Source organism: Poecilia reticulata, chromosome 20 (genome assembly GCF_904066995.2).
Source record: "Poecilia reticulata chromosome 20, P_reticulata-male-v2, whole genome shotgun sequence".
Classification (NCBI taxonomy): domain Eukaryota; kingdom Metazoa; phylum Chordata; class Actinopteri; order Cyprinodontiformes; family Poeciliidae; genus Poecilia; species Poecilia reticulata.
This window is the reverse complement of record NC_088849.1, coordinates 14,315,482-14,332,043: the sequence shown is the minus strand read 5'-3', so window position 1 is coordinate 14,332,043 and position 16,562 is coordinate 14,315,482. Positions and strand designations below refer to the sequence as shown.

Below are 16,562 nucleotides of genomic sequence, written 5' to 3'. Positions count from 1 at the left end.
CTGGAACCAAGAGGTTTCTCGTACACTGACGCGTTTGAGATTGTTGAAACATGGATTTCCGAGCCATTTTCTCCTCCGCACAAATCAGCATAAATGCTCTTCAAGCATTTTCATGTATCCCGTCTGACTCCATAATATGACAAACATGGCGTTTCTCAACCACAATGCTTCACGGTATACTGAGTTGATTTTTCACTTTGTCTGGCTGAAACAAGAACATTACTTTCCCCAGTACACAAGATCCTGTGCCATGCCACATTATTTTTAGTCATTGTGTTTTATCCATCATTGTGCATGCTTATGGATTATTACTGGGTCTCTGACGCCTATCTCCAGCAGTCATTGGGTGAGTGACAGGACGGGGTACAACCTCGATGGCTCACCAGGTCACTTCTTCAAATTGTATTACATTAAACTCTTTTCTGAAAATTCTATACACAAACACCCCGTTATAATTATGTTCAAAAACGTTTTGAGATTTTTGCAAATTTATTAAAAACAAAAAAACCCCCCAAGAAATCACATTTGCATTCATATTCACAGCCTTTGCTTTTCACTTTGTTGGTCCGCCTTCAACAGCAATTTGCACCTTGTGCTAAGGTTTTGCCACAACCTTAGCACACCCGTCTTTATGGATTTTCACCCATCCTTATTCGCAGCACTTCTCAAGCTCCAACAGGTTGGATGGGAGATGTCTGTGCAGCCATCTTCGGAACTTTCCAGAAATGTTCAGTCAGATTCAAGTCTGGACTCTGGTTTGACCTCTCCGGTACATTTCACTGAGAGGTTCCAAAGCCACTCCAATCTTGGTCGTCGTGTTGTCTGGCTGAAAAACGAACTGTCGCTCCAGTCTTGGGTCAAGAGCAACTGGAGCAGATTTTCATCGAGAATGTCTCTGTGGATTTCTGCATTCATCTCTCCTTCCTATCCTGCTGCTGAAAAACATCCCCCTAGCATGATGCTGCTACCACCACCATTCTTCATTGCAGGCAGGCTGCTGTATACCTTTTAGTTAGGCCAGTGACATACACGTTTGCTACCTCAGACTTGAAATAAGAGCTATCCACTTAACACTGGATGAAAAACCTCACTGATTTGAACTAAGACATTTATAGAAACCCTTTCAACTCGTGATTCAATTATGTATTTTCCGCACTATAAGGCGCACCTTGAATGAATTACCTATTTTAAAACTTTCTTTTCCGTATATAAGGCGCATAGAATAGACGTAATGCTCCGTACTCTATTATTACACATCCACATTTGTACAGAAGTGGTCCCCGAGTACTTTATATAGTAGTCTGTCCCAGTCATTGTTTCACTCACGGTGTTGGTGTTGTGATATTGTTCCCAACTGCTTTCTGGGTAACACAGACCAACCGACACGCCGCCGCCGCAGTCTCAGTCTCTCTTCCCCCTCCCCTCCGCCCCCCTGGCTTTACATGTATTATCAAACTTTATTAACAAACCAGCGTTCTGACAACTATCCCAGCATGCACCGCGCACTTCTTCTTCTACGGGGGAAAATGAAGTCGGCGGCTGCTTAACGTAGCTGCTAGACCTGTTGTGGCTCAATATTGGTCTATATATAAGGCGCACCGATTATAAGGTGCACTGTCGGCTTTTCAGGAAATTGAAGGTCTTTAGGTGCGCCTTATAGTGCGGAAAATACGGTATATAGAAAGAGCATGTCACTATTGGATCTGCTGGTTTTCTATTACTCTACTACACCCATTAAATTATATGGTACGCAGAATTATTTCTACCACAGCAAAATCAGTGATCTGGATACTGATGTTGGATACAATTGATATATATTCTGAGCTACTTTTAGTGCACTCAATCATTGTGGCTATGTACTACTCTTGACTGGACTTTGACACATAAGGCAAAAATAATCCAGAACGCTTCCGTTTCAACAAGATCATTTTATTTCTTTACAGGATAAACCCCCCAGGGCAAGTAGAGAGAACCAAACACTGCTGGAGTTTATTGTCGCTCGCTAAAACGGTATGCCTAAAATTAAGAATTCGCTCTTTAGAATACATTTGTGTTACTTAGGTAACAAAGTCTTGAAAGTACAGCTGATTGGCCTATAATGCTCTGTGGTGGGTAAGTAAAAGGCATATGGTCAGCCAGGCTTTTTTTTTGGCACGGTCAGTTCTCAGTAGGGAATGGCAGGGAAGGAGCAAAGGTTTACAACAAAATATATATATTTCTACAGGTAAGATGATGGAACAAACACATTAAGAACATTCCACCTTAACATTAAGAGAGGTTGGACAAATCACAAGAACGTTTTTCTTTTTTTTTTTTTTTTCCTGATTTGTGTCTTCGTTGGTGCTACAGAATTAAAACCTAAAAAGCACAATGCGTCTAAAACAGTATGATTACAACGGCGGCAACTTTTATAGAAGCTTGTGACAAACATGTTGTGACTACAAAGCTTTTCACCTACTCCAATAGTCAAATGCTACATTAGTTTACCATTTTTTAATTTTTTTTTGGCTGGCAGTTCCGCGCAATACTGAACCATTAATGTACTCGTTTCATTTGCTTGCTTCTATATCCTCTTATTCCAAGCTTAATCAATTATTTCCTTTCTATCTACAGGTGTCTGTTTATGTCTGATGTGGTAGGAAAAAAAACAACAAAAAAACGACTAACGTGTGATCTGGGTGAAGGCCGGAGATAATGGGACTTTTATACAACCTCCAATCTTGGGAATGCAGGAGAAATTTAAAATGGAATTCATCCAAGAGAAGGACAGCGTCTGGATGAGCTGGTTGGCATATAAATACAAGATATGGAGGTGAAAGAAAAGGAATACACGTCATTTCAATAAAGCACTAAATGACTTGAAGTGGGGAAAAAGAAATAAAGTGATCATTCCTGATTTGGTACAATTACAATCTGTACAAAACAAACCCCCCCCCATCCCCCCGCCCTCCCACCGGAAAAAAAAACAAACAATCCACATCAATAGGCACTTCTTAAATAAGGTCTTTTTCCCTCAGTTTATTAGTTGGTTTTTCATTAATACCACGGAAGGAAGATTTGGAGATGAACGTGAGCTGGACGATTGGCAGCAAAAGCAAATCTGAGTGGCCCTGGGAATTCCAGCTGGGAGGTCGGTGCTGCGCGGGAAGGTGGATCCGCACATGGGGTTGGGGGCGGAGGGAAGGGAGGGGGTCAAGGAGCCGCTGAATCAGCCTGCTGGACAAAACCGAGAAGACCCTGGGAGAGACGGCTCTTTGAGATACTCAGGATGAGGAAGGCTGGCAGGAATGTTTACTTTTTCTTCTCCTCTTTGTGTCTTATGAGGACTTCTCTTTTCTTGATCTCGGTGAATCAGCTCCATGAGAGCTCACGCCGTTTACCCCGTTAGCTGTAAAAAAGAAAAAGAAAAAAAAAGGGAGTTGGCTAAAAATGTTCTTACACTTTTATTCTCACAGTTTACTTGTAGTTGGGTGTTTTCTTGCCCTCCCACCTTTGTCTTTTTTCGACTTGCTCTTAGCAGGAGCCTGTTTCTTTTTCAACGTCTGAGCCTCGGCATGCTCTCTCCATCGCCGCAGCTGGAAGTTGATAAACTTCCACATCATGAAGGCCTGCGTAAAGCAGATGGCTGACAGGACGGTCATCCTAGCAGATTAGAGTAAGAATCAGTTCTCTGAGTGGCAAAAACATTTATTATTCATCATCTCATTTTTTTTTATTTTTTATGGTCCAATCCTTCTGGCATTTAGCTAACCAGAAGTAATTTTGGTAATGCTAACTGACCTAAATTAGAAAAAAATTAGGTCAGGAGCAAGAATAAAATTGTTTGTGTTTATCAACAGCGTATGCAAAAACTTGTTTTCTCTTTTGTATCATCGGATGTTCTTACCGCACAAAGAAAATGTTGAAGTTTCCTGCGGCCAAATCGAAGCCTTGGTTTTCAGCGGTGGAGAGGCCGAAGCCCACGGTGAGGACCGACAGGGACAGGGTAAGCAGCCGTCCAATCACAAACAAGACAGCCCAGATGGTGAATCTATGACAAAGGAAAAAGGTGGAGATTTTTTTTTTTTTCTTTTTAAGCTCACAAAACTTTTTTCCATCCGCATCCACTGATTACAAAATCCGGAACTCACCCCATTTGTCTGTTCTCGTTGCTGAAGTAGACGAGACGGGAGACATGGAACAGAAGCTCGACAAAATAATGCAACACCAGCAGGATCAAACCCAGCCGGTTCAAACTGAGAGACACAGCGAGAAGGTTTTTAGAAGCAGAAAGGCATGACCAATTTCACCCTAAGCTCCGACTTTTCCCTTCGGCGGCAGCGCTTACTTCAGAATGTAGGCGCCAGCGATGTGGACCAGGTACAGGAAGATGTACACAAGCTGCCGTGGAATATCCTCCTGAACGGTAAACACAGAGAGGAGGAGGCGGAGTGAGGTCAAAATATTTACACCAGTGTGGGATCGGCACATTCGTTTCGGCATGAAGAGGATAATTCTTAGAAACAATACCGCACGGCCCAGGAAGCCAAACAGGAAAAAGCTGCGGGGTCCAAACAGCAATACTTACTTTCTTTGCCTTTTGGAAATACAGCTCTGGGATAGAGTGTAGCCAGTAGCCCATCTGGCAAATGTAGAAGAATTTCATCTGGAATCTGAAAGAGAGCGAGATGCTTTAAAACAATACACGCTCTTGTTTTTTTTTTTTTTGCTTTTCATTCGCGTCTCGACGCTAAATATGGCAACTTACGGCATCAGCGTGTGGGGATAACCCTCCCACAGGGCGATGGGGTTGGACAGGAAGTTTTCCTAAGAGCACAAAGCTTTTAAATACAATGTTCAGTCTGAACCGCAAGCAAACAAAAAAAAAAAAAAACAAAACCAGCCAAAGGGTGGGCTTACAGATAGAAGGATGTTCGTGCCCCAAGCGAAGGAGAATAAGTAGAAGGCGCTGAGCTGGCCTGACTCATTGAACTTGCTGTGCTTGGTTTTGGAGAAGTGCTTTTTCCGGTTGATTTTCTGCAGGACACAAAAAAAAAACACAAAAAAAAAAACAAGATGAGAAATGGCCTAAAGTGAAACAGTTCAGAAGTTAAAAAAAACCAAACAAAAAAAAACACTCTCATAACTTCTCACTTACGTCCAGCACGTACTCCTGGATGATTGCATGCATGATGATGGCCACCAGCATGTAGAAGAAAACGGTTGCCAGGTCCTTGATGCCGTGGTGGAAGTGGTTCACTGCCGTCTCCTCTGGGCCCTCTGAGACACAGACCAGTCATTCAGAGTCAACGCCACGACCACGATTTCAAACTTGCGCTTTCGTCAGCCAAGGTGACTCATCCACATTTAATATATAGAGACTCTCCTGCACGAGTATTCTTTCATTTTATTACATCACAACCAGAATCCGCAGTGTTTTTTTTTTTATTTTTTATTAGGGAGACAAAAACACACTCAATAAAAAAAAACAACTTTTGTGTGTGTGAATCTGGTCAGAGATGATGGGAAAATGGATTAAGCTAAATACAGGCCAATCCTGAAAGACACCCTGTAGGAGGCTGCAGAACGTTGCAGACTGAGACAGAGGTTCACCGTCCGGCAACTCTAAACACAAACCCAGAGCTATCACGGAATAGAGTATTTTTGTGCGCAAAAATGACCAAAGTCCAGATCTGAAAACAATTGAGAATTTGCAAACTGAGTATCTCCATCAAATCAGCCTGACCTTGAGCTACATCTAATAGGCATCTACTCTAAAAGATTGCAGCTGTAAGTATGGATTTGGACTGGCTCATCATTAATTCAGGCCAAACTAGATGTTTTTTTTTTTTCTTTAATGTTGAAATTTAAGGAACATTTTCATTCCACTTTCCTAACCTTTTGCACTACTTTGTGTTGAACCATCACATGAAATTCCAGCAAAGCACATTGAGGTCTGTGGTTGTCACATGACCACACACGAAAACGTTCAAAGGTTGTACTTTTTTTTTTTTCCTTGCAACATACATTTAAGACCCAATCCTAAGTACTGAGCCATGTGGTCAAAAGGATTGGCCCCATACTTAATTCACCTTGGGTGAAGAGTCATAATTTTAATTATCCTGAATCCCGAACGGCGCCATTAAGATTACAGAGTCTTGACTGCGCAGAATTTCACCATATAGAAAATTAACTACCACTGCTGCAGATGCAGAGAAAAGCCAAGTATCTCTCAGCTGACGGGAAAAAAAAAGCCAGAGAGGCTCTCCTTCATGAAACCACTCAACATGTCTGCAAGGTAGAAGTGACAAAACAAACAACAACAAAAAAACAACAACGGCCTTTTGAGATATCCGAGTAAAGATTAATCTAATAAGATATGAGTAGTAAATAAGTAACAGAGAGGGGTCAGCAGAGAGATCCTAGATAAAACGCTTGCCTTTCTGAAAATAAATGGATTCTCTCAACAGTCTACAAAGCTGGCAAAGAAAATGTTAACCTTGAAATCATCAGGAGACTGAATTGTGTGTGAGGCCTATTTTGCTCCTCAGCCCCGAATTCGTCCGGCACAACCTTGCCACTGGAGAACTTATAAATCAGGCAGACTAAATTTAGCTCTAAACGGAAGAGAGAATTAAAAAATGCCACAAAAAAAAAGAGAAAGCTTTAAAATGAGTTCGTCTAAGGCCACCGGAGCAGGCACTGCTCTGGAATCCAAATCTTCCAACGAGAAAACACAAAGAAAATCCTGCTTTATAGACTTAAACCAAAAATTGCAACACGTTATCAACCGGTATCGGTTTATGTATACATATCACTTACCATTTGTTGATATGGTCACGTTGTACTGGACAGTAATGAATAATACTGCAAACTTGGAGGTGACCTGTGGATTTAGAAAGAGATGAATAATATGTATTAACAACACAAGGCTGGAGAAGCAAATGAATTTTTTTTTATTGTTAAAAAAACACTTCAGAAAAATATAAAACGTGGGGAAAAAAGCAAATAGTATTGTCTAGAGACTGATGTGGAGAGGAGCCAAGCTGTTGTAGAATATAGGTAAATTACAGTCACCGGAATAAGCTGCCAAACCCTAAAGAACTTTATTTAGCAGACCTAAAAAAGTGGTAGATGTGACTGTAAAGTAAAAATACTTGGGGCATATTATTAATAATGATTCATGTGATGATGGTCAGAAGCAGCGCTGTTGTAAATCCAGACCAATATAAGTAACCTTTATTTTATAGCAGCCCCCTTTTTTTAAAAAGCCGTTTATATATATATATGATCTTATTATTATGATCAGTCATGTAATTGCAGCAAAGCCGACATTGAAAAAGTTGCGGTTCATTTCCAGGATGCGTTTTGAATTTGCATGCTGGGGGAAAGTGCAAGGTAAGTGTTTGACTCAAGTAATGGTATTTCTTTTCATGCTTCACCGAGGAACTTGATACATATGTTCAAGTATATGCAGTTGTGAAGATGTATGTGAAGGAAATTATGACACTGTTGAAAGGTTCATTTTTAAAAAAAAGTAATTTCCAAAATTGAAACTTGTGCCCTAAACTTTTCTGGTGGACAGCTGTACTGACATTGTCCTGGGCAAATGAGAGGACCAACACCAAGTGATGATAAGGCTCTGGAAACGTCTACTTGAATTTTGTGCCTCTTTACTCTTCTTTTCATTCCACTAAACTTTCCATCATCATGTGACTTTTAGTGGCTTATCCTCCTGGTGTAGAGGGTTGACGATCTGTCTGCTGGATAGCTAACAAGTTTTCCCCATGTTTGTGCAGGCCACCATAAGCATTACCAAAAGTTTTTGTTTGTATTATTTGACAGTCAGACGTTCTGAGAAACTGATTTTTTTGGTTTTTATAATGAAATGTACAAAGCACAAACATTTAAAATATAGCTCCATTTGTGATAAACTTCCATAATATTTTTTTGTTTCACTTTTTGATTAAAATGACTAAAATTAATGCACTTTTCTAAGACATGCTAATAGCTGCTTTATTTATTAATTGTATTGTTACGTGAATTAGTTTTTATTGTTAAATTCTATTCTCCATTTTTGAGTCTGGCATGAAAGTGAAAATTATTCTTCAAAATAAAAGAGCATCTTAAGCGAAAAATTATTTACCATTAATACTGATAAATATTCGCATCACTGTTAACTAAAAGTAAAGGGTGATGACAATTCAAACAACTTCCGCAATGGGTTAGCGACAGTAAAACACCTTTCAAAGGCTGCTGAAGGTCACGAACTTTATTTTGGAGAACTAAACACCGGAAGTTGCTTTAAACACGTACAGAAGCGGCATCGCTCCTTTCTGAGGATGAAACCGCGATAGATTTAAACAAACGTGGTTTAAAGTGGACCTGAAGATAACACACAGGCCATAGTGGACGGTGGTTTGGTCCCCGTCTCTTTTAAGGCACACTTCTGCTCGAAAGGACAACTTTCTGTTTTGGTACGAGCGGGGGATGACAACCCTCTCGACCGCTGTGCGAATGCCACGTAACACTTCTACGCATAAACTAAGCAAACGGGGCTGGTGCAAAATCTTCCAACCGCGGAGCTCGACACTGCGTTTCAAATGTGCGGCGTCTTATTTTCAAGCAAGCAGCTCGCATATGGTTTATTTATGTTACATTTTGGTTTTAGTCCGACAAATACACGATTAAAAAGCGGGCCTGAAGACGAGTGTTTTTGAAATACTGATTTCAAGACGGGAAGCAGCCAAATGTTTAAAGTGCGCTCTGCTCCCAGGAAAAGCCCCAAACACCTTTAGATGAACGGACAGGCCCACTAAATGCGAGAATAAGAGCGAAGCGGGACCGCAGTGCACTGAAAACTTTCGGTCTTTTGGAGGAAGTAGAGAAGAATTGATCAGACAGCCATGTCAGATGCTACGAGAACAGATGGGACGAGGAGATCAGCTTTCTCGTCCACCAACTCTGCGCAATCTACAATTAAAAACAACCGCCGCTCAACATGTGGACTCACCTCAAACATCAGCCCGAGCAGGAAAACCATAGCAACACAGGAAACAATATCTGCATGGTTCTGGATCACAAACTCGTGGCTCAGCACCGGCGGGTTCTTGTTGGTCTTTTTCCGGATCCCCATGTCGACGCGACTCGTAAAAGTTTCTCTTTTGTCCTTCGCGCAGACGCGATTTTCTGTGCTTTTTCTCAACCGACCAGATGGTGTGATCTATCCGAGCTCTCGCCGCGTCCTGCATGCACAGGGCCAGGCTGCTGTTGAATGGCGTGTCACTCTTCTGCTGGTAGGAGGGTCCACGGAGAGAGGGAGCCGCTGCGCCTGACCAAAGAGACTCTTTTACGCACAGGAGAGGAAACAGCTGGGGCTCTCTGCCGCTTCCTAGAGGTTTGGAGTAGAAGGAGAGCTGTAGAGATGAGTGGTTTCTATATTTTGGTGCGCCGTCATACGGTAAACTGGTCCAACTGGTCCCACCACTTACAACAAGCAAAGCATAGATAAACACCTATTTAAACGACGTCATTTATTCAGTGCGAATGTCCAAAATTGAGGGACCAGCACACATTTTTTTTGTTCTTTTTTTTTTTGTTCTTTTTAGTTTTTGTTGCACAAGCTGACAAAAACATTTAGTTTTTATAGACTTCTTCAGAGATTCTCTACACCAAGGACATCTTTCCAGGAAGTTATTTAGTCATCCAGTCCAGAGGGTCATGTTTACAAACCTTCATAGCCTCTGGCGTTTAGATGCTGATATGACAGCAAAAATGTGTGAGATAAGGATCTCACACATTTCAAGCTAATTGTCAAACAAAAACTTTAGAAACTAGCATAAGCCTCAGGAGAAATTTATTATAAAGATTTTTTTTTTTTAAATCACAATGTTATGGAGATATATTTTTGAATATGTAGTACAATCTTGACATAATCCTGATGGAATAAAACATAGGAATCCACTGGTTGAATCTGTAACAATTAGCTGCGTTCTAAACCCTTACAGAGAGCAGACATGCAGGAAGTAATGCGATGCAAAACCAGGGCCAAGCAGCACAAGCGAACTGACTAGCTGCCTATCGCCCCAAATGTGGAAGTACATATGTCACACATACAGCTGGCTCAGTCCTCACAGGACAAATATGAATCAATTTGATTTCCAGTTTTATTTGGGACTTTGTCTAGGCTATTCCAAGACAAGAACACCAATCCTGTGTAATCAGCTCTGGCTCTATGTTTGGGTTTGGTGATCTATCCAACTCTGTGGCGGACAGTTTCCTTGCACGATTGCCCTGGTCATCTTCCCATCAACCCAGAGCAGCTTCCCTGTCTCTGATACAGAAAAGCATCCCCACAGTTCCATAATGCCACCACCAAATTTTGGAAGGCACTACAACCCGAGTCATGGCACTTACAAAGAAAACAGTGTTTTAGGAAGTTAGAAAGCTGCAATTTATCTAAGCTGCATAGCAGCACGAGGCTTTTAAGTGTCTGTATGCAGCTGTTCTTCTTCAAGAATTGTATTTTAATTTTAAGAGTTCACCTTCGGGAAACTAGACTTGCTCTGAAATACGTTCACTTCCTTTAATAACTTGTTGGTGACGTTTAAACGGACACAGACATGTGAAGGGGAAGTGTAAAGATCACACTCCCACAACCACCGCACCTTCATAGGAATGACATGTATTATGTAATTCCAAATGTCTGCTCTGAGTGTTGATTTGTTTACTGGTTGCTGAGGTGGGGCTAAGCACAGGTTTCAAGGAACGGAAAAAGAAAAAGAAAAAAGAAAATGCAGGGAGTGTAATCTCCAGCTGTGATTGTGTGGAGCTCTTTGCCATAGACGTTGTCTCTGTAAGTTTACTTCTGCTTTTCTTATTTCTTATATGTGCTTAGTCATTGTGAAAGTAACAAGTTTTGTGTGTCGTATGTGATATAGGTTAAGATATATGAGTTTGTTTCTAAATAGGAACATAATGAAAGTACAACATACGAAGTCAATAGAAGGTATGTTTTAGGGAAGGAAACATTTTCTTATCGTATCCTTAGTTAGCTCTGAATTTGCCTCAATTTTCAATAAAGCTACCAATCGGTCAGGCAGTATTTTATTTATCCCTGCTCCTCAAGGTAAGCTGTACTGCATGTTTTAGGGATGTTTCACCACAGGTGGGGACTCGAGTCACATGACTTGGACTCTTTTTTTATTTTATTTTTAAAAAATTTTTGAGTCAGACTCGAGTCGTTAAAATCACGACTTGAGACTTGACTTGAAAAAATGCTCAAAGACTCGGACTTGACTTTCATGCCATTGACTTGGTACTTGACTCGACTTGAAGCTGTTTACTTGAAAAGACTTGATATTTTTTACTCAAAGTCTTAAAATTTAAAACACATTATTTATAAAGTGGCGTCACTAATTAATTTCACTCATTCCGTATCAATATGCGCAGACCGTCCCTCTGTTTTTCCTCTCTCCTCATGTCTGTATGTGTGCGTAGCTGCAGCTCAACCAATCAAATTAACAGGATTTGGACATTTAAAAAAACGCGGCGACGCTGCAGAGCTCAGGGAACGAAGGACGAAATAACCGCTCGAATATGCTTCCGCGAGTAATTTCTTTTGGCTAGTAGGTTATGAACTTTCGAATAAAAAAACTAACTGCAGCTTGTAAAACCTGCAAGAAGAGAATATCGGATGGAGATGCGACCACTTTGTCCAACTTTGTCCGGCATTTGAAGCTTCACAAAGATCGGTAGGTGGCACTTTTCTTTTGCTGTAAGACAATTTACATTAGCTAACTTCGTGTTAGCATGTGTACTCCGGGTTAAATTGGTGATGATTTACCATAAATCCGGTCCTTCAAATGCCTCCACAAATAATGTGCACCGTGTTATTAGCTCACGAAGCCGGTGGATAGTGAGCGGGGCTCCGGAACAGAAAGCAGATTCTGGACCTGAACTCAGGGAACAGAGTCTCTCTGTCCCATCATGATGATGAGCCGGTCTAGTATCATCTAAGGATGGTTGGTGTATTTGAAGACATCGTTGGGAAATTATATTGTTCACTGCAGTCAGTGCATTAAGTCAACTGTTTTTAGCTTAATGCACCGACCGGCGAGACTGTCACATGTCGCACAGAACCCATTTCCAAGTAGTATAGCTTTGCTGGAAAAAAAAAAACAGTTTTTTTTTGGCCATCTTTCAAAAATTTCTGTAAAAATAAACTGACCCTGATCTCACTGACCCTGAATATAACACTAAGTGGGATAGTTAACTGAGTAGGACATAAAATAATGAGCTCATTATTTTGTGTTTAGTGGTTCTGACCAGCTTGATTCACACATGTTTTTATCAATATTGAGATGTGAAATTGGCTGTAGATTTAACCCACTTTTCCTGACAGATATTTATTTTACCATCACATCCAAATTCAAAACCACTCCACTTTATTTGCAATGATTTTGATTTTTTATGTGGTTTATTTGTTAAAACAGACCAAATACAGTGACTGTCCCAAATAAATTTTGTGTTTAGAATATCTGGCCCATATTTACGCTGGACTGAAACTAACATACTTAGAAATAAAAGCAGAAAAATAAATGCACCAGACCTTCCTGAGTTTACTTCATATATACTTATTTCATTTTTTGAAAACTTTTTTTTATTGAATATTAAGTTTAACAGAACTGCGCAATAAAGAGGTTCAATTTAAAAATGTTTTTTATACTTTGTGTTCAGCTGCACATGTTCTATTATTTGAGATAAATACAGATTTTAAAAAGAACAAATGGTCTATTATTTGAATTTTATGTATAATTGCAAATTATAAAAAAATAAAAATGACTTGAAATTAAAGGTTCCTGACTTGAGACTTGACTTGACCGTCTTTACTTGAGACTCGACTCGGACTTGAGGACAGAGACTTGAGACTTACTTGAGACTTGCATCACAGTGACTTGGTCACACCTCTGTGTTTCACTACTTTAACACGCATTGATTCGCATGAATGTAGTTCAGAAAAAGCTTGTTAATCAGCTATCTACTGAAATCAGGCATGCAGAAGCAGGGAAACATCTAAAACATTTAGATTGAACTATTTAGAGTCCTGAACATTGTGCTATAATTTGTTTCTCATGTGTGATTGTGCTTTCGTCCAAAGTGCCATTCAGTCTGATATGATAAATATTTTTATGACTGATTAACGAACAGGAAGATATAAAATAAGCAGAAAAACATATAACATAAACTGACCAGGATTGCAAGGCATATGCAGTTTTTTGTTTTTTTTGCTAACATAAGGAAAATAATTGTTTTGCATCATTGTAAATTACAAGTGTTTTAAATCAATTTTACTTGCATTTCTTTTCCAGAGAGATTTTAAAGCCACCGGTGATGATGACACTCGCATACCACGAAGCTTACCAGAACAGAAACTGAGACCGCTTCGTCCTCGGAACCAAACAGGAGCAGGAGTGCCAGCTTTTTAAAGTGATAACAATGGAGCAGTCAGATAAGCAGTTCTCCAAGTGGCGGTGGCTTTTAGCTCTGGTGGGACTATTCATGTACCTAGGGGACATTTGCACAGATACTGCACTGGTTTTAAGATATTTTCACGAAAAGCTCTATGTTTGGAGTGGACTGACTGCACTGTTTATAATCACTGGGCTGACAGTAAACCAGATCTTCAGCTACGCCTGGTTTTTAGAAGATATGCATAAAAATGTCATGGACAGCAAACCGAAGCGACGGTATTTAGTCCTGCACATATTTGGGATGGGAATCCTCCTCAGGTACGTACGCGCCTTAATGTCGTGCATACAGGATTTGCAGGCTGCAAACTGGAATTTCGTTAGTGCTGCAGAAAGTGGGCTCTCGAACTGTGTTACTTTCATCATCACAGCTGCAGAAAAAACTGAATTTATAACATGATGACGATTTTTTTTTAATCATTTTGATACTGTTGCCAGGTCTTGCCAACTGCTTAAACAAGGATACAAAGAGATTTGGGGACAAGAAATGCCACACAATCAAACGTCTGAGAATGGTGATGAGGAGGGGTCCAGCGCCTCGCACCACAGCAAACTGTTCAGCGACACCGCCGATCTGAGCATGTTGAAGCTTTTCGAGACTTTCCTGGAGAGCGCGCCTCAACTTCTTTTACAGCTGTACATACATCAAAACCATGAGGAGTGGTCGGTCTTACAGTGTGAGTAGACGACAAAGCTCTTTCTTAACTTCAGATGTTTTCAGATTTATCACTTTTAGTTGCTTTTTTCTTGCAGCTATATCTATGGTCTTCTCTTTCTTTAATCTGGCGTGGTCTTTGGTGGACTATCGGATCTGCTTGCGCAAATCTCTTCCCCAGAGCCGGGAATTGCCCTCAGGCCTCCCCACAGCGGTCTACCTGCTCTACAAACTCTTCACCATCACTAGTCTCATTCTCAGCTACAGCCTCCTCCTCATCCTTAGCGTCTACAGCACAGTAGGCTTTACTTCCCTCTGGCTGCTGGGAACAATAAGGGCTCACCGTCTTGAAACCAGCTTCTGCAGTTCAGGAGCCCTTGAGCTGCTGTACCGTGGCGTCATCGGCGCCATTCTGGTTTTTACCTTTTTTAACGTTAAAGGACAAGGCACCAAACGGGACATGACCGTCTATTACTTTTTTTGGACTGTTATTAATTTCTCAACTCCTTTATTGATGTTCTTTTTAAAGCCAGAGTTGAAGACAATTACATTTCTCTTGGTGGTTAGTGGTGTAATCTATGGCGGTTCATTGCTGGGGCTGATTTTGCTGGTGTTATATTATCGCTTCCTGCACCCTAAACAGGAAGCGAAAAAACTGTCTGATCAGGTGGACGGACAGGAAAACATGAACGGACAGGAAAACGTGGACGGACAGGAAAAGGAGACGACACCTTCAACAAGGAGGACAAGGGAATTCATAAAACCTTGACTGAGGTTTTTCCCCACCATATCATAAAGAAGGGCACTCATCATAATGCAGCCACCACCATGTATTATTGTTACATTTCATGTTTTTGTTGTGTTCAGACTTATGGCTCACAAATGTTAGATTAGTTTCCATGTCTCAAATCAAGAAATATGTGAAAAGGCGTGAAAGAAACAAACAAAAAAAAGAAGCAAGCACGAGGCGGTGTAGAGTACAACTGAAAGTTGTTGAGGTTTGAGGATTTTAGATGTGATTTGGGGAGTTTACACATCAGCACACAAGATTTCCACCGAAAGAAGTTTGCAGAAATGTTGTCAATTTTCACTTTGAAATAACTTCAAAGTTATTTCAAGTTTGTGCTACTGAAGGTGTGTTAAGATACCGATACACAGCAGAACCCTGGTGTTTGCAAAGTTACAGTGATACTTTCAGAGGTTCACATTAAGAGTGCGAGCTGAGCAAGCAGTGTGGCTTTCATACTTGATGTGTACTTTGCTTGATGTGTACTCTCTGAAAATGATCCCTCACAGAGGGTTTATATAGATGCCAGTGCAGATGAACCTACTCTGCAAGATCACCCTCCAAATTTGTACAGTTTGAGTGAATAGTGTCGCTCGCAATCGGTGCTGAGGAACAAAAATTCAGAGGCGCAAAACAGCACTCCAGGCCAACTCGACTGTAAGCCCCAGCTTTAGGAACCAGCAGTCCATGAATAACTAAAATCCATGAATACTTGAGACCCTCTCAGAACAGGCGTATAATTGAATTTTTTAATGCGACTTACTATGCATCAATATGCAACAGTGGGAACTGTCTCAGTACTACCGCAGGAGCAAGCTACTATGGCCTTTCCTGTTTTCGCTCCTGGGCAAACAGCCAATCAGCACCAAAGAACATAAACTGGTGCTCCAATAGTGTGCCAACTGGCATTGCACCGAAGTCTTTCAGCTTTCAATCCTCATTTTCATTTAAAAATTTTAGATTTGCTCAATGAAAATGTCAACAAATAGGGAGGTTTTCCACAAATAGTTGGGAGTTGTGTTACACCTTCACCTGTTGTGAAGGCTTGAATGGCTTTTGTACTCTTGAAAAAATGTTAACTTATGGTCAAACTGTTTCGGTAGGGGAGAGATGCGTTTTTGTTTAATCCCAGTTTTCTCTTGTTTATGTGCTTGTTGGGATATTTTATTTTGTTGGTTTATATATTCTGCTTTCTTAGAATTATGTAAATTAAAACTTTTAATTTCTTTTAGGGTTGTGGTCTTTGTTATGTTGGCGTGAGGTCTCCCTGAAGTGAAACATAAAAGTCTGCACAGAAAAGAGCTAAAATTTGGGAGGCAATGAATATCTTAAGTGTCATCCTGTCTCCTCATTCACTCTGTAGATTTATGTTAGTCCCATAAATCCACTTAATCCAGCTAGGGGACATACCACCTTCAACAGGGAAAATAGCCTTAAACATACACCCAGAGCTACACTGAAACAGTTTAGATTAAAAAAAAACTTTCATTCTTAAACTGCTTCATCACATTTCAGACCTACAAAAATGGCAATACATCAAAATTAATATTCACTGATACTCTACATCCAACTTGATAGAAATTTAGCTACTTTGAGCTAAATATGCACACCA

The 16,562-nt window shown here is 40.5% G+C and overlaps 2 protein-coding genes across 3 annotated transcripts; one reads left to right on the top strand and one right to left on the bottom strand.

The window, feature by feature from the left end:
- Window positions 1–1,908: 1,908 nt before the first annotated feature.
- tram1 (translocation associated membrane protein 1) lies at window positions 1,909–9,267 on the bottom strand. Its single transcript, XM_008396355.3, has 11 exons — window positions 8,993–9,267; window positions 6,802–6,865; window positions 5,138–5,259; window positions 4,900–5,016; window positions 4,748–4,806; window positions 4,568–4,652; window positions 4,328–4,398; window positions 4,131–4,235; window positions 3,887–4,030; window positions 3,491–3,642; window positions 1,909–3,388 (listed from the first exon to the last, which is right to left on the bottom strand). The coding sequence occupies exons 1-11, from the start codon at window positions 9,113–9,115 to the stop codon at window positions 3,318–3,320; spliced, it is 1,113 nt and encodes a 370-aa protein (XP_008394577.1). The 5' UTR covers window positions 9,116–9,267; the 3' UTR covers window positions 1,909–3,317.
- A 111-nt stretch (window positions 9,268–9,378) lies between these two features.
- Window positions 9,379–16,181, top strand: xkr9 (XK, Kell blood group complex subunit-related family, member 9). Of its 2 annotated transcripts, none has more exons than XM_017302002.2 (4): window positions 9,379–10,834; window positions 13,350–13,769; window positions 13,947–14,185; window positions 14,262–16,181. In XM_017302002.2, the coding sequence occupies exons 2-4, from the start codon at window positions 13,477–13,479 to the stop codon at window positions 14,930–14,932; spliced, it is 1,203 nt and encodes a 400-aa protein (XP_017157491.1). In that variant the 5' UTR covers window positions 9,379–10,834; window positions 13,350–13,476; the 3' UTR covers window positions 14,933–16,181. The 2 variants fall into 2 exon arrangements, with proteins under 2 accessions (XP_017157491.1, XP_008394578.1); XM_008396356.3 differs by having other exon boundaries at window positions 9,379–11,732.
- The last annotated feature ends 381 nt before the right edge of the window (window positions 16,182–16,562 follow it).